The sequence below is a fragment of the Canis lupus genome, chromosome 20 (genome assembly GCF_011100685.1).
Source record: "Canis lupus familiaris isolate Mischka breed German Shepherd chromosome 20, alternate assembly UU_Cfam_GSD_1.0, whole genome shotgun sequence".
NCBI lineage: Eukaryota > Metazoa > Chordata > Mammalia > Carnivora > Canidae > Canis > Canis lupus.
In genome coordinates, this window is record NC_049241.1 from 53,739,312 (window position 1) to 53,758,023 (window position 18,712).

The 18,712-nt window shown below is 40.2% G+C and overlaps 1 protein-coding gene across 1 annotated transcript in view; it reads right to left on the reverse strand.

Annotated features, from left to right (window-relative positions):
- Nucleotides 1-2,585: 2,585 nt before the first annotated feature.
- The window catches only part of EMR4 (EGF-like module containing, mucin-like, hormone receptor-like sequence 4), a 35,193-nt gene continuing 19,066 nt past the window's right edge, over nt 2,586-18,712 (reverse strand). The window contains exons 10-16 of the mRNA NM_001038665.2: nt 14,595-14,789; nt 11,026-11,261; nt 9,169-9,235; nt 8,486-8,577; nt 7,138-7,318; nt 5,028-5,123; nt 2,586-2,904 (exon numbers count right to left, since the gene is read on the reverse strand). Coding sequence (NP_001033754.2) covers nt 2,848-2,904; nt 5,028-5,123; nt 7,138-7,318; nt 8,486-8,577; nt 9,169-9,235; nt 11,026-11,261; nt 14,595-14,789 — 924 coding nt within the window. The 3' untranslated portion in view covers nt 2,586-2,847. The remainder of the gene's footprint in view (nt 2,905-5,027; nt 5,124-7,137; nt 7,319-8,485; nt 8,578-9,168; nt 9,236-11,025; nt 11,262-14,594; nt 14,790-18,712) is intronic.

Below are 18,712 nucleotides of genomic sequence, written 5' to 3' on the forward strand. Positions count from 1 at the left end.
AAGGGAAATGGATTTCTGAGGGCTAGAAGAAGAAAAGGTTCTTGAAGGAGGTAGAGGCTAGTTCTTAAAGAAAGCAAAAGGTTGAGAGAGGCAGAAAGGAGGAAGAAAATGGACTTCATGTTGGGAGGGAGGAAAAATATTGACTAGAGAGTCCAAACCCACAGCACCTAGAACATTTGGCTGATTTATCCTCTTCTTGCAACTGTCTTGGACTTGAAAACAGCAGCAATATTTGTGGAGCTTAAGCACAAGAATTTGTCAACTGCCCTGGAAGGTTGCATTTCATGTAAGTTTAATCTGTGTGAATTTGATGTTGCATGACATAAAAAGAGCACCACAGGCATGCCTTTGGAAACCATGTGAACCTCCCAAAACTTTTACTGTTCAAGAGGAATCACAAAATTTTAAGGCCAGCAAGTGGAGTAAATCATACACTCTGGTTGTATCACTGCCATGTGGAGGAGACACTTGAATGGATTAAGCAGAAAAGGACAGTCTTTGGGCCACCACCTAAAAACTGCACATGAAATCTCTTCAAATGAATCATGGTGACTCTCAGATGCTATTTCTATGCTTCCTGCTGTTATCAAGTAAAATTGTTTTTATTTTATTGTTTTTATTTTATTTTTTTATAAAATTATTTTTATTGGTGTTCAATTTGCCAACATATAGAATAACACCCAGTGCTCATCCCATCAAGTGCCCCCCTCATTGCGCATCACCCAGTCACCCCCACCCCCTGCCCACCTCCCCTTCCACCACCCCTAGTTGGTTTCTCACAGAGATTTCTCATGTTCTGTCTCCCTTTCTGATATTTCCCACTCATTTTTTCTCCTTTCCCTTTTATTCCCTGTCACTATTTTTTATATCCCCCAAATGAATGAGACCATATAATGTTTGTCCTTCTCCAATTGACTTATTTCACTCAGCATAATACCCTCCAGTTCCATCCACATCGAAGAAAATGGTGGATATTTGTCATTTCTAATGGCTGAGGAATATTCCATTGTATACATAAACCACATCTTCTTTATCCATTCATCTTTCAATGGACACCGAGGCTCCTTCCACAGTTTGGCTATTGTGGACATTGCTGCTATAAACATTGGCGTGCAGGTGTCCCGGCATTTCATTGCATTTGTATCTTTGGGGTAAATCCCCCGCAGTGCAATTTCTGGGTCGTAGGGCAGATCTATTTTTAACTGTTTGAGGAACCTCCACACAGTTTTCCAGAGTGGCTGCACCAGTTCACATTCCCACCAACAGTGCAGGAGGGTTCCCCTTTCTCCACATCCTCTCCAACATTTGTGGTTTCCTGCCTTGTTAATTTTCCCCATTCTCACTGATGTGAGGTGGGATCTCATTGTGGTTTTGAATTGTATTTCCCTGATGGCAAGTGATGCGGAGCATTTTCTCATGCTTGCTGGCCATGTCTATGTCTTCCTCTGTGAGATTTCTCTTCATGTCTGTTGCCCATTTCATGATTGGATTGTTTGTTGCTTTGCTGTTGAGTTTAATAAGTTCTTTATAGATCTTGGATACTACTCCTTTATCTGATAGGTTATTTGCAAATATCTTCTCCCATTCTGTAGGTTGTCTTTTAGTTTTGTTGACTGTATCCTTTGCTGTGCAAAAGCTTCTTATCTTGATGAAGTCCCAATAGTTCATTTTTGCTTTTGTTTCTTTTGCCTTCGTGGATGTATCTTGCAAGAGGTTGCTGTGGCCAAGTTCAAAAAGGGTGTTGCCTGTGTTCTCCTCTAGGATTTTGATGGAATCTTGTCTCACATTTTGATCTTTCATCCATTTTGAGTTTATCTTTCTGTATGGTGTAAGAGAATGGTTCTTTTTAAAACACCATCTGGTAACAAAGTTAGTCATGCATTTATTAATTCTAGTGTTGGAAATCACTCCTAGAATCCAATTACTTTGAAAAAGAAATGAGTGGGAAATATCAGAGAGGGAGACAGAACATGAGAGAATCCTAACTCTGGGAAACGAACTAGGGGTAGTGGAAAGGGAGTTGGGTGGGGGGTGGGGGTGTCTGGGTGATGGGCACTGAGGGGGGCACTTGATGGGATGAGTACTGGGTGTTATCCTATATGTTGGCAAATTGAACTCCAATTTAAAAATTTTAAAAAGAAAAAGAAATTAGAAATATTAAAACAAACAAAAAGAGAAAGAAACAACTGCTGTGACCCCCATGCTGCTGGTCTGGGAGTATTCCCACAGGATACATTCGAGATGATACTATACAAACAAAATCAACCCAAGAAACAAGTAGGTTTGAAAATCATCAGGCAAAGAAGATAATGCAGGTCTTTTGACTACAAGACCCTTCTGGTGACAACATGCTCCTAAGCAGGATGGTGGAGGAATTTTGCATTGTAAGAGAGCAACACTCTTTTTAATATTTATTCATATGGGAATTATTGAATTCTGAAAATGTTGAATGATGCAAAATCTTCAGGAGCATAAAATACAACCGATTGCCAAGAGAGAAAAACCTGTCAGGTGAATCCAGATGTTGGACAATAAATCTTGGGCAAGGTAGCAATAGCTAGAAAAAGAAAATACACTTTCTTTCATTACTAAAAATCATTCCTTGAGTATTTAATGGCACATGATATACAATATTGAGTAAGGGTCTCAAAGGTCTCCCAGTGACCCCTTCTATCTCTTGAGATAGAAGCCAAGATAGAGAAAAGTCTCAGAACTGCTTTCAGGAGGAAGATACAGATGATGGCATTTGTCCCATCCATGTGTGACCAGGGGAGGCGCTGTCCAGAACCAGCTCAGGTTTCTATTCTTTGTCAAATAGCACAGACAGGACGAGTCTCAGGCCATAGATTACCAAGAAGCAAGGTCTCTTCTAGGAAAAACTTCTGATGACATCCGTAGTTCCTCCTATTTGGGGAGATAGTAGGTAGAACAATCTGAAGAGAAATTAACACCTCAGGAAATGACAAGCCAGAATTTTTCTAAGGTCTTAGCTCAGTAAAGACACCCTAATATCTGACTTTATAACCTTCTCCCCATCCCAAATGCAATCTATGATGACCTTTTTATTTATCTGAACTTTCACAAACTTTTATAATGTATTTGTTTACCATGTGCCAGGCAGGACTCTAAGCAAGTAACACATATGACCTTGCTTACTTCTCATGATGAGAAAGATACTACTATCATCCTCATCTTACAGACGAAGTCCTGAGGCACAGAGATAGTAAATGGCTAGCACAAGCTCATGCAGCCTGGAAGTGGTGGAGTTAGGACTTGAATTCAGGCACCTTGACTCCCTTCACACAGTGACAGATCACTAAATGCTACAGAGGATCAATAAAGATTGTAAGATTGAATATGTGCTTTTTATTTTTTACCTTTACTTTTATTTAATTTTTTAGAGTGTGTGAGCAAGTTGGGGGGAGGGGCAGAGAGAGGCGGAGAGAAAGAATCTCAAGCAAACTCCATGCCCATCATGGAACTCAATGCAAGGGTCAGTCTTATGACTCTGATATCATGACCTGAACCAAAATCAAGAGTGGGATGCTTCACTGACAGAGCCAACCCAGACACCCTGAATATGTGCTTTATAGAAGGTAAAGTATTGTCCAAAGATAAGAGGATAGGATTACTGTGTGGAGCCTTCTATATAGTTGACTCTTGATAATTTGGTGTTAATAAAAGTAGTAATAAAAGCTGACATGGTTCAGAGTAGAACAAAAAGCTTCCATGTACACTGTTTTGTTCCTCAGTCCATCAGACATTTCAATGATGAATGAATTGAGGCTCAGAGAGGTTAAGCCACTTGCCCAGCATCTGCCAGCTAGAGCCTGAAAGAATCCAGATTCCAATACAAATAGGTGAACCCCAAAATCCATGCTGTGGGTCCCACTATGCAACATGTGTTTGGAGACCACATGGGCTGGGACAGTTCTTTTACACAGTTCAGGTAGACACTGTCCTGAACTGCAATCCTTTGACTGCTGGTGATTTCAGCCAAGGGTTGAGCCACTGGCATATGCTGTTAGGACACTATCAGCAGCCAGTTGTCCTCTGTGTGAAAGTGCGTGTCCCAGGAAGTGGTCCTAAAGTTGTTGATGATCTGGAGTGAATCCCTGTACCCAGCTGAGTAGCTTTGAGCAAACCCTGTGGACTTTCCCACTCTGTGTCCTCATCTATAAACAAGGACCTTAGACACTCAGCAAATTAAATGAGCATCTTTTATGGGCTAGGCATACTCTAGGTAGAAGGAAAATGATAGTAACCACATCACTGAACCTACAGGGGGCAGAGTTTGACCAAAGGTAAACACTTTCATGTTTTCCCCGACTAAGAGAAATATCATACAGAGAGGACGTCATGCAGAGAATTAAAATAGAAGGTGGTAATAGACAGTGAAAGGCTGTCACCATGACCCCCTTCCTGGAAACCAAACTCCCTCCACCCCATGTGTCCTGATTTATCTTCACGGCTCAGTATCTTTCCATATCCCATATCACTTTGTGAAATAGTATATAATCCATGTTTGGGGGTTCATTGTTGGCCTCCCCCATCAGAATTTATTCTATGAAGGCAAGGATTTTAGTCAATGTATCCTCTGGTGTTTCCTCAGAACCTAAAACAGTGACTGGCAATATGGGACAATTAGTAAATATTTGTTAAATAAATGTTGTTATATATATTTAAATTTTGAGAAATATCATTTTGATATTTATGTAAAGACTGGAAAGAGAGAGAGAGAGAGATGAGAGGAGAGAAGAGGGAAAAGAGAAAAGAAAAGGAGAAAGAGAGGAAGGAAGAAAGGAAGGAAAGGAGAAGGAAGGAAGGAAAGAAAGAAGGAAGAAAAAAGAAAAAGAAAGAAAGGAAAACAATTCCATTGGTTTTGGTTTAAAAACCAAAAGCCACCATTATAACAGAGGAAGTAATGCAGTTTCTCTTTTCTTTCAGATCAAGGGACCAGGAAGCTCCTGGCAGTACAAGATTTTGGGTTCAGCAAGTACACAGCACTGCAGAGAAGCTGGTCTTACCATTTTCATTTGGGTCATAGAGTGAGTTACATCAGTGCTCTCAGTTTCAGCCCCTTTGCAGATCCCGCTAAAGCATTTCTTGTATTCCATTCGCACCTGAGGAATATAGAGGTTTATTAAGGAGGTGCTTGATAAGGGAGAAAGGACCTTGATTAGCAGGCTAAAGATATACATGGGAAGTCCCATGGCTACCTTCTCATTGGTTTTCTGTATACTCTCAGCTATCCTTTTGTTCATTCATTCTAAAATTCAAGTTCCTCATTACAGAAAAGGTATTTACTAAATGTCAGGCATCACCTACTCCTTCTAGATTGGTGGTGGTGATGATGATCCTAACAATGAGGAGGAGGAGGATGGTGAAAGTGATGGTGGTGATCATGTGGAATACCTGATGGTCATGATGATGACTCTGATGACAATGAAGATGATGGTGGTGGTGGTGGGGGATTATAACAATAAAGGCCACCATTTATTGAACACTAGCAATCTTCAATACACTTTATATACAATATATCATTTCAGTCTGACATAAGCCAAATGAGGAAGGTTCTTCTGTTATCCCCAATTAAAAATAAAGAAGCTGAAGCTGTTGGAAATAAATGGACTTGTCTCATATCCTACAGCCAGCATTCAATACCTCTTCATTCTCACTCCAGAGCCCTGACACTAACCACTATCTGAACCAATCCTTAGATTTCATGAATTCCTTCCTGAAACATGCTTAACATGTTTTAAGATAGTTAAACATTTCATATTAAACATTATTTCACTAAGACACTTGAGTTATACTTTATTCTAGGTGTGAGGAATACTAAGCATTAAGAAGGCCCTAGAAGATGAAAGAGAAATTAATGAAGTGTTATGATGGCATTTTTGCCACCACCATTTAATTGCTGGTAGTTCTGATCAATAGAAAAGGGAGAAATGCCAGAAAAACTGTTTCTAATCTTCTAAGAGAAATAAAAATATAATGATGACCCTCTGAAGAACTTAATGTGTGCCAAGGACTGTGCTAGGAGATTTATATTTCAATAGCTCATCTAATTCTCAACCCTGTGAGGCAGGTGTTGCCATTTACACAGGTGAGAAGTTTGAGGCTCAGAGAGGATAAGAAGGCTGCCCAAGGTCACAGGGCAACCTACTCAGTAGAAAACCTGACATTAGAGCTGAAGTCTCTCTGTTTTTGGTATATTCAGCCAAATTTTTCAGTGCCCTGCCCTAAGTGCACTACACTATAAGAGGTTATGTGTCTTTCTAGTGAACTTAGGTGTGGCCAAGTAATCTGCTCTGGCCAATGAAGAAAGCTAATTAAGCTACACTTATCAGGATCTCCTTTCCCTTTGCCATGAGAATATCAGTGTTCTAAATAAGGGCTGCCCTTCAACCTATATCCCAGAGTGAAAACAATGTAGATCAAGCCATGGCTATGTAGATTGGGCAAGAAATAACCTTTATTTTTATAAACCACAGAAATCAGGGGGTGGTGGCTCTTTGTTACTGCAGCATAATCTCCCTTATCCTGACTGATACATGCTCTGCTATGAACTGAACTATGTCTCCTCAAAATTCACATGTAAAAGCCCTAACCTCCCAGTGTGACTGTATTTGGAGATATGATGCCCTTTATAGAAATGATTAAGATTAAATGAGGTCATAAGGGTACATCCTTGATCCAAAAAGATTAATGTCCCAAAAAGGAGAAGCATAAAATCTCTCTCTTCCATGTAAGGCCAGAGCAAGAAAGTGGCCCTCTGCAAAAAAGAACAGAGCTCTCACCAGAACCTAATAGCACAGGCACACTGACCTCAGATTTCCAGCCTCTAGAATTATAAGAGAAATCTCTGTTGCCCAAGCCATACAGTCTATGGTATTTTGATATCATCTGCAGCAGACAGAAGCACACTCTTAAGAGATAGGTTGGAATGCGAAGGCTAGTTAGGAGCTAGGGCAGCTCAGAGCACATGTCATACTGAAGCATAACCTAAACCCTCTTCCCAGAAGGAAGGCAGCACCAAATACAAACATAAAACATCAGAAGGGTGAGAATGGGACCAACCATTCAGTAAGACTTTTTGTCTTGGCTGGCAAGAGACAAAATAATTAGGCTTACCTGGCGATTAAGGAGACAGTGTACCACAAAGAGCAAAATGCCTTGCAGGACATTGATGATGGTGAATGTGTATGCCATGACTAATCTGATCACCTTCCCCAGCTCTTCAACCATAAAAAATCCAAGGCCCCAAGAACAGCCCAGGATAAATAGCTGAGCAATGGCTTTAAATGTTATGACTCTGCAAAGGAAAAGGAGCAATAATGACTATCATTGATCACTATGTGTTGCGCACTGTTGGTTTGCACAAATCACCTGAGTTAAACTTTACATCAACCTCATGTGCTTAAGTGGTTTATGCAAAGTCATACAGCTCAAAGATGAGAGAAAACTCATGTTTCAATCATTATCGAGAGTAATGGTTTCTCCTAACCTTGGAAATGATTTATCTGCAAGTCTTTTATTTGGATCTATTGGAAGCAGTGTGGAACATGCCTTCTAGGATATTTTTTTGAAAATGTAATTGAGGATGATATCATGACTTCAGAACATAACAGCTGTTGGGTTCCTTCAACTGAAAATTGTGTTTTATAAAACAGAACAGGGTTGTTGATGGCAACTGTCTAGGAGAGCTTACGTGTGTGAGATGATATGTGTGCCTGCACACAGGGGTGTGAGCCTACACTCCTCCAACACCTGTAGAGGGATGAGGAAATACCTAGAAGGGTGATGTTTGACCCTTCAGGATGGAAAACACTAAGGCTAAGAAATGTTAGTTTGGTCTGAGAAGTAGATGAGATGAAAGCCAGGGTCTGAAGTTGGAAAGATATTCCTTTAAGTTCTGTATACATGACTCACCAATGCAAGGTTCTAGCCCACTGTTGGGTAAAATAAGCAGTTGTTCATCTTATCAATGGGGGCTGGTACTCATATCCACCACATAGATTGGAGTTATGAGCATTCAGTGAAAGAATATTGGTAAATTTCCAACATCTACCAAGTCCCTAGTTAACGTCAGTTGCTCTTATCATTAATTTCAATCATTTAGATCAGCACCAGTAAGAAATGAACATCTCCAATAAAGGATAACAGAGTCCCTAGAAGTAGGTGGATTTACAAGGTGGGGGAGGCAGGATAACACTGATTCTCTTGGCATGAATTTCATATGATGATTATGTTACACAAAGGAGGCACCCAATAAATATTTGTTGAATAAAGAGATCAAGGAGTACATGAAGCTACCTAAGATTATAGTTTTTACCTCTAGAAGTTGTACCTCACATACTCTTTATCCAGTCCTAGGAAATGTTGTATCAGATTTTTGTATGGGTTTTTCTTTCCTAGTTAGAAAGAAAAGTAGTCCTGTAGGAGAAATCTGTGGATACCACTGATTCTGGGAACTTCTTACCTGGTGTCCTGAATGGTAGAAACTTCATGATTGAGGGAGGAAAGCTTGCTTCTCAAAATCCACAGAATTTGGAAATACAGCACCAAGTTTATCTGTGGACACAAAATGAAAACCCGAATTGGAATTTTATTTTGAGGCCATGGCAGGCAACTCAATTTGAGGTAGACCTAAGAATCTTTTTCCAAAAGATACGGGCTTCATAGAATGCTATGAGCATATGCTCTGGTCTTTTATACAGCACATGGTATGTATATGTACCTGTGGCACTTGGTGCTTGATTAGGGTGACTATATAGTTATCATTCACACCAAGTCACCTTGAAAGTGAAAGAGTACTATTAATTTCTATACCAGGATAATGGATGTGATCAGGAAATTTCTGATGAACAGGAGAACATGTCACTCTGTGCAGAGTAGATACTTGTTAAATATTTGCTGAATGAAGAAACGTGGGATTTTTAGAAGAATTCCCAGCAGAGGGTTATACTCCATCAAAGCAACAAGTGAACCAGGGGGAAGCAGGGAAAGACAGATGAAGAGAGCATTTCCAGGAAGAGGAGTTCATCACATTAGGTTATATTTTCTTAGCTTCACATCATTTCTACTTTCACAGAAGGAATCACACTCTATGTTTGGCCAACCCAGGGCAGGCACTCCCATAAATAACTATCGCTAGTCACTCACGAAGATAATGACTGCCACTGGTCCCATGAAACTCCAGATGAATGCTCTATCGAACTTGAGCCAGCAGCTGTCGAGAGAAGGTTACACATGGGTTCGCATCTGACACAAGCTGTATACTCTAAGTTCAGTTACCCCAAATGTAAGTGGGGGCAAACAGAAGTATTGAAAAGATTAAATGATTACAGCGGCTATATTGCCAAATCTTGATGTTAAGTAGAGTCAGTCCTCTGACTTTGTTCTTTCCTCAATATTGTGTTAGCTCTTCAGGATCTTTTGCTTCTCTAAATAAACATTAGAATCAGTTTATCAATATCTACAAAATAATTTTCTGGGATTGTCGTTGTGAATGCATTGAATCTATAGGTCAAGTTAGAAAGAATTGACTGACTCCTCGGCAATATTAATTCTTCCTCTCCATGAACAATGACCATCTCTCCATTTATTTGAATCTTCTTTGATTTCTTTCATCACGTTTTTGCAGTTTTCCTCATCTGGATCTTGTAGGAAAGATCAAATGAGATCATGTGTATATAGATTTTGAATATGTTTCCTGGCGAAGAGGTGGGGCTCAGTTAATAGTACCCTATTAGTAACAATTGGTATAAGAGAGTAAAAATAGTAATTTAACTAGAGCAAGAAAACCTACCAATGCTAATGAAGTATATTCATATACGAAGTACGCTGTTGCCCAAGTACTTTTTATTATGTCATGGCTTATGTTGGCAAAGATAGTCAAATTATTCTGAACAGAAACCTGGCAGCATAAAACTATTAAATCTAACAAGTTTGTCAACACTTAGTGAACAGAAAAGCTCCTGTGCTTATGTTCTATACCAAGTGTTACAAATGATAGCCCACAGGCCAAATCCAGTCCACCACTTGTTTTTGTAAACAAAGTTTTATTGAAACACAGCCACATTCATCCATTTAATATGGTCTATGAATTGGCTGCTCCCCCACTCTAAGGGCAAAGTTCAGTAACTGTCACAAATACCATATGGCTCATGAGACAAAAAGTTACCACTTGATGCCTTATAGAAATTTTGTCCACCCCTGCTCTATGCTACCATAATATCCCCAGAATCATTCTGGCCGGATGTTTGGTTTAAGCTGGAGACAGGGCATCTTTTTTCCTTCAAAAGCATCACCTTCATTACGTTGTTTTAGCACATGCCCGCCTACTCCCTAACAGAAACCCCATTGCCAAAACACTAACATCTTCAACTAACTTTGCAGAGCTTTGCAAACTTCCTTAGTGAGGCAATAATCCCTTTAGTGAAGAATTCTGACTTCAGCTGTGATCTTGAGAAAGTTTCTTCGATGCACTAAGCCCCAATATGACATCATGAACAGTGCTGACCCCACAGGATTACAGGGAGAATAAGATGAAATATAGGCTATCTCTGAGGCATCACAAGCCTTCCAATTTGCTGCTATTGTTACTCTTTTCATTTTGGGGATGAATCTCAACCTCTTCAGCCACTCTTTCAGAATCCTACAGAGCACAGAGGCTACAGGTGGGCTTTTTCATCCTTGAAGTTATTGAATGTACTTTTTGTCCCTAATATCCTGAAGTTGTAATCAAAATTTAATGTGTAAGTACATTTGTCTGAAAGGTACATTTCCCTGTTTGGGGAAATAGGCCCTGGATTTCACCAAGTCTCAAAAGGATCCAGCCCCCAAAGATGCTGAGAACCATTTCTCTAGGGATTTCTAAGAGAAAATAGAATTCTGGCTTATAAAGAGACTGGTTTGAGGAATAATTTACAATGGGAAATGGACTGAAATGTTTTTGGTTTCTGATCGTGTGTCAGCCATAGACACCAATTCCACCATCACGGCATACATCATGCTTACTGTGTGTGTGTTCCATAATTTTGGGGTCCTATTACTGCAGACACAGCCACAATCAGAGCTGGAATCCCATAGCCAAAAGGGTACATGAACTTCTTCTTGAATTTGCCTGTACTGATGTAGTTGGCCACCTTGAGATTCCTAACAGTGAGGAAGAGATGCAGCCCTTCAAGGAGCATCCAGGTGAAGGCGGCCAGGTAGAGGTAGTGCAGCACCCCTGCAATGATGGAGCACAGCACCTGGAGGGGAGACAACAATTAGGAATGTGTTTTGTACCCCTGTACCCAATTATGTCCTCAGCATTTAGCATTACTTGGGTGTGGCCTGCATTTTCAATTCTAACACCTGTAATATTTTACCTGGGAGCAACACAATTTGGGGAGCTCTCAGTGACCCCATGCTTACCTCATATACAGGGCAAGCCAGAAATACCAAGGAATGAATGTCATAGGAAGAGTCCTCAGATCCATGACAGATGAAACTTGATAGATGAATAGTCCATGGCCCTTGCCCTTTGTGTGGGTGTGATGCTTATTTTTATGTATCAACTCAACTGAGGTAATGAATGCCCAGATAACAGGTAAAACATTATTTCTGGGTGTGTCTGATAGGGTGCTTCAGGAAGACATTAGCATTTGAGTCAGTAGGCTGAGTAAAGAAGATCACACTCACCAATGAGGGCAGGCATCAACCATTCCACCTGAAGTCTAAAAGTAACATATGGAGGAAAGGAGAATTTGCTCTCTCTGCTTGAGCTGGGACATCAAGCTCTCAGACATTGGTGGTTGTGGTTCCAATAAACAAAACAGACCATTTTATAAAAACTGATTTTTTGTGTGTTTTTTACAGAAACAGAGTGGGCCAGAATCAGCCTCAGCACTTACTCTGTCAATCTGCCCATTTCCTAATGAGGAAATTGGAGCCCAAAGAGGTAAAATCTCACCCAAGATCACACAGCTAGTAAAAAATAAAAATGTACTTGAAACCCTGTCTCCAGAGATTGTACTTACTCTTAACCATAGCAATATACTGCCTCCCAAGGAGGAAAACAGTGCTTTTGTAACCTTCTGGCTCTGAGATCATAGTCTTTTAGGGTTAAAAGGAGTTTTGGAAAACAGCTAGTTCCAATTCTTCCTGGATATTATGATGCCTGTGATCATAATGGAGACAAAAGCTAATGTTGTTAGTATAGCAAAGCCACTGTCACTCAGAATTAAAAACTCCCTCCACCTCTGATTCCAGACTATAGATTGTCATTAGGATGGGACTTCCAGCTAGAGAATACACCACCCTGCTCCCCTGTTGTCAGGTGGGACCATACCACGGATTTATAGCCAGTAGAATGTGAAGGGACATGATTTACACAACTTTCTAAGAGGGCCTGTATAAACCTCCCTCGTGGGACTCTGCCGTGTTTTTTCTTTTCAGTTGGGTAAAATGAAAAGGACTCTTGGATGACCTTTAGAGTTGTCTTGGATGACCTTTAAAGTTGTTCATAACTGTTTGTGGGAATGTGAACTGGTGCAGCCACTCTGGAAAACTGTGTGGAGGTTCCTCAAAGAGTTAAAAATAGATCTGCCCTATGACCTAGGAATTGCACTGCTGGGGATTTACCCCAAAGATACAGATGCAATGAAATGCCGGGACACCTGCACCCCGATGTTTCTAGCAGCAATGTCCACAATAGCCAAACTGTGGAAGGAGCCTCGGTGCCCATTGAAAGATAAATGGATAAAGAAGATGTGGTCTATGTATAGAATGGAATATTACTCAGCCATTAGAAATGACCAATACCCACCATTTTCTTCGACGTGGATGGAACTGGAGGGTATTATGCTGAGTGAAATAAGTCAATCGGAGGAGAACAAACATATGGTCTCATTCATTTGGGGAATATAAAAAATAGTGAAAGGGAATAAAGGGGAAAGGAGAGAAAATGAGTGGGAAATATTAGGGAGGGAGACAGAACATGAGAGACTCCTAACTCTGGGAAACGAACTAGAGGTGGTGGAAAGGGAGGTGGGCGGGGGGTGGGGGTGACTGGGTGACGGGCACTGAGGGGGGCACTTGATGGAATGAGCACTGGGTGTTATGCTATATGTTGGCAAATTGAACTCCAATAAAAAATTAAAAATTAATAAATAAAAATAAAAAATATGTAAAAAATAATAAAATAAAATATTTGACGAAAAACAAACAAAGTTGTGCATAGAAGGGACGCCTGGGTGGCTCAGCAGTTGAGCATCTGTCTTCAGCTCAAGGTGTGATTCCTGGGTCCTGGATGGAGTCCCACATCGGGCTTCCCTTGGGGAGCCTGCTTCTTCCTCTGCCTGTGTCTCTGCCTCTCTTTCTGTGTCTCTCATGAATAAATAAACAAAATCTTAAAAAAAATAAAGTTGTGCATAGAAGACAGAAAAGCTTCCATCGGCCTGAGGTTGGAAGATAGACACTTTTCAAACCTGTTTGTCCACCCTCTATGGTACAGAAGGGGGAAATTAATCACTCTTGTGATAACCCACTGACATTTTGGAGTTTATTTATTATAGGAACTATTGTTACCTTACTTAATACCATCAGCCTAACTCTCAATCAGCTTGATAAATGGCTTCTCAGCAAGTACAGGTCTCATTCAGAGCTACAGATGAGGAGAGTTGAAATGGAAACTTGCTTTCCCCCCTAATACCATCACTGCTGACTCTTTATTTTGTAATTTTTTACTTATTTTAAAAAATTTAAAATTTAAATTCATTTAGTTAACATATAGTGTATTATTAGCTTCAGGTGTAGAATTCAGTGAATCATCAGTTGTATACAACACCCAGTGCTCATTACATCAAGTGTCCTCCTTGATGCCCATCACTCAATTACCCCATCCCCCCACCCACCTCCCCTCCAGCAACCCTCAATTTGTTTCCTAGAGTTAAGAGTCTTTTGGGGACACTGAGTGGCTCAGTTGGTTGAACAATCAACTCTTGGTTTCAGTTCAGTTCATGATCTCAGGTTGTGGGATCAAGCCCCTCACAGGGCTCCATGCTCAGCAGAGTCTGCTTGGGATTCTCTCTCTCTGCCTCTTCCCCTGCTTTCTCTCTCTCTCTCGAAATAAATAAATCTTGGGAAAAAAGAGTCACTTATGGTTTGCCTCCCTTTCTGTTTTTATCTTATTTTATTTTTCCTTCCCTTCCCCTATGTTCATCTGTTTTATTTCTTAAATTCCACATATGAGTAAAATCATGTGGTATTTGTCTTTCTCAGACTTATTTTTTAAAAGATTTTTATTTATTTATTCATGAGAGACACAAAGAGAGGCAGAGACATAGGCAGAGGTAGAAGCAGGCTCCCCAGAGAGAGCCCGATGTGGGACTCGATCCTAGGACCCTGGGGTCATGACCTGAGCCAGAGGCTGAGGCTCAACCCACTCATCCCTCAGACTGATTTATTATGCTTAGCATAATACTCTCTAGTTCCATCCATACTGTTACCATCACTGCTGTCTCTTGTCTTCTCCCTCCTTCCTCAAGACAAGATGGCTAGATTTGATTATGACAGCAAGGTGATTTGGTTAAATCACCTACCTCAGGCTTAGTTTGATTAATCCCTGTAAGGAAGAGCAGGTGGGCCAGGAAGAGGCAAATGGAGAGCTGCAAGTGGAGGGAGGTACTCATGTTCTGGATGGATCGGCATAGGAGGAAGGTGAGGGCTGCCAGGAGGAGGCACAGCAGAGAGAGGCTCAGTCCCACATAGGTGATCACAGTCAGCACAGGATCCACCTATAAGCCACCAAAGGAAGAATCCGTTATCGTTTCCAATTCTGCAGTTATGTTTCTGATGGAGAGTCTGATAGGCTTCCCAGTTCAGTCCCTTATACAACTGACTTGACCTCTCTGAGATTTGATGTTTCCATCTTCAAAATGGGTGCACTCATAGCATCCAGCACACAAGGCTATCAAGAAACCAAAACCCTAGCCTGGTGCTATCCAAAAGAAATATGTGAGCCACATGTGGAATTTTAAATTTTCTAGTAGCCATACCTTTTAAAATGTCAAACGAATCAGGTCAAATTAACTTAATCGTATATATTCAAAATATTATCAGTACAATGTATTGAATATAACATAATCAATATAAAAAAATGCAATGAGTTCAGATTACAATCAATGTAAAACAATTGTTAATGAGATATTTAAGAGAGGGGGTCCAAGATGGTGGAGGAATAGACCTTAGTTTCATCTGGTCCTGGGAATTCAGCTAGATTGCTATCAAATCATTCTGAACACCTGCAAACTCAACCGGAGATCTAAGAAAAGAATAGCTGCAACTCTAAACAGTCATCCCAACTCCCCGCCCACCTCCCTTTCCACTACCCCTTGTTCGTTTCCCAGAGTTAGGTATCTCTCATGTTTTGTCACCCTCACTGATATTTTCACTCATTTTCTCTCCTTTTCCCTTTATTCCCTTTCACTATTTTTTATATTCCCCAAATGAATGAGACCATATAATGTTTGTACTTCTCTAATTGAATTATTTCATTCAGCATAATACCCTCCGTTCCATCCACGTCGAAGCAAATGGTGGAAGGGGGCACTTGGCAGGATGAGCACTGGGTGTCATGCTATATGTTGGCAAATTGAACTCCAATTTAAATAAATAAATAAATAAATAAATAAATAAATAACCACTTTCTGCAAGGTAGGAGGAGTTGAGAAGTGAATCTGAGGAGATATCTGGGAAGATAAATCAAGGAGGGGAGGGAACATCCAGAAGCTGGCTACCAGAAAGTGATATAGCACCAGAGAGCAAAATCAGAACTTTTAGAAGTCTGCTCCAGTGAGGGATGTCCCTGCCTCAAAGGTGCTCAAGTGGTGAAACCAAGCAGTATCCTAGGTGGAACAGTGTGGTCTCAGGATCCTCAGGGTCATAGGAAGAGTAGGGGTGCTGGAGTGTGGTAGAGTTCCCGGCATCAGAACGAGGAAGCTAGCTGCAATCAGGGAGCCCAGGAGTGGGCTCTTAGCTCAAGGTTGCCATATACTAGAAAGGAACAGAGACAATATACAGAAACAATGACTTCACAGGTAATACAATGGCACTAAATTCATATCTTTCAAAATGGGCTAAATGCCCCAATCAAAAGACACAGGATATCAGATTGGATAAAAAAGCAAGACTCACTGATATGCTGTCTGCAAGAGACTCACTTTAGACCTAAAAACACCTCCAAATTTAAAATGAGGTGTTGGAGAACCATTTATCACACTAATAGACATCAAAAGAAAGCTGAGGTGGCAATCCTTATATCAGACAAATTAGATTTTAGACCAAAGACTGTAATAAGAGATAAGGAAGGACACTATCTCATAATTAAAGGGTCTATCCAACAAGAAGATCTAACAATTGTAAATATTTATGCCCCTCACATGGGAGAAGCCAATTATATAAACTAATAAGAAAATTAAAGAAACACATCGATTATGATACATTAATAGTAGGGGATTTTAAACTCCACTCACTGCAATGGACATATCATCTAAGCAGAAAATAAACAAGGAAACAAGGGCTTTGAATGACACACTGGACCAGATGTACTTCACAGATGTATACAGAGCATTCCATCCTAAAGCAACAGAATACACATTCTTCTCAAGTGCACCAAAAACATTCTCCAGAATAGATCATATACCGGGTCACAAATCAGGTCTCAATCTGTACCAAAAGATTGAGATCTTTCCCTGCATATTTTCAGACTCCACCCTGAAATTGCTAGAATTTATATAGGAATTCAGGAATGTGGCAGCATATAGAATAAATGCATAGAAATAATTTGCATTTCTATACACTAACAATGAGACAGAAGAAAGAGAAATTAAGGAGTCGACCCCATTTACAATTGCAACCAAAACCATAAGATACCTAGGAATAAACCTAACTCAAGAGGTAAAAGATCTGTACTCTAAAAGCTAGAGAACTATTATGAAAGAAATTGAGGAAGACACATAGAAATGGAAAAATATTCCATGCTCATGGATTGGGAGAACAAATATTGTTAAAATGTCTATGCTACCTAGAGCAATCTATACATTCAGCGTAATCCCTATCAAAATACCATCAACTTTTTCTCATAGAGCTAGAACAAATAATCCTAAAATCTGTATGGAACCAGAGAAGATCCCAAAGAGCCAAAGGAATGTTGCAAAAGAAAACCAAAGCTGATGTCATCACAATGCCGGACTTCAAGCTTTATTATAAAGCTGTAATCATCAAGACAGTATGGTCCTGGCACAAAAACAGACACATTGATCAATGGAACAGAATAAAGAGACAAAACATGAGAGACTAACTCTGGGAAATGAACAAGGGGTAGTGGAAGGGAAGGTGGGTGGGGGGATAGGGTGACTGGGTGATGGGCACTGAGGAGGGCACTTGACCGGATGAGCACTGGATATTATACTATATGTTGGCAAATTGAACTCCAATAAAAAAAAAAAAGAGCCCAGAAATGGGCACTCAACTCTATGGTCAACTAATCTTTGACAAAGCAGGAAAGAATATCTAATGGAAAAAAAAAAACCAAACTCCTCAACAAATAGTATTGAAAAAATTGGACAGCCTCATGGAAAAGAATAAAACCAGACCATTTCCGACATCACACACAAAATTAGACTCAAAATGGATGAAAGACCTAAATATGAGACAGGAATCCTTCAAAATCCTGGAGGAGAATAGAGGCAGCAGCCTCTATGACCTCAGTTGCAGCAATTTCTTGCTAGACATGTCTCCAAAGGCAAGGGAAACGAAGGCAAAAATGAATTATTGGGACTTCAAGATAAAAAGCTTTTGCACAGTTAAGCAAACAGTTGACAAAACTGAAAGACAACGGACAGAATGGGAGAAGATATTTGTAAATGTCTTATCAGATGAAGGGCTACTATCAAAAATCTATAAAGAACTTATCAAACTCAGCAGCCAAAGAACAAATAATCTAATCAAAAATGGGCAAAAGAGATGAAAAAACAGTTCTCCAAAGAAGACATACATATGGCCAACAGACACACGAAAAAATGCTTCGCATCATTTGCCATCAGGGAAATACAAATCAAAACCACAATGAGGGGATCCCTGGGTGGCATAGCGGTTTAGCACCTGCCTTTGGCTCAGGGTGCGATCCTGGAGACCCGGGATTGAGTTCCGCGTCGGGGTCCAGGTGCATGGAGCCTACTTCTCCCTCTGCCTGTGTTCTGCCTCTCTCTCTCTCTCTGTGACTATCGTAAATAAATAAAAAATTAAAAAAAAAAAAACAATGAGATACCACTTTGCACCAGTCATAATGGCTAAAATGAACAAGTCAGGAAACGACAAATGTTAGTGAGGATGTGGAGAAAGAGGAACTCTACATTGTTGGTAGGACTGCAAGCTGATGCAGTCACTTTGAAAAACAGTACAGATGTTCCTCAAAAAGTTGAAAATAGAGCTCCCTATGACCCAGCAATCGCACTAGTTTTTACCTGAAAGGTACAAATGTACTGATCTGAAGGGGCACTTGCACCCCAATGTTTATAGCAGCAATGTCCACATTAGCCAAACTCTGGAAAGAGCCCATATGTCCATCAATCGATCAATGGATAAAGATGTGGTATATATATATATATTCAATGCCCTACTATTCAGCCACCAAAAAAGAAAAGAAAAGAAAAAAGAA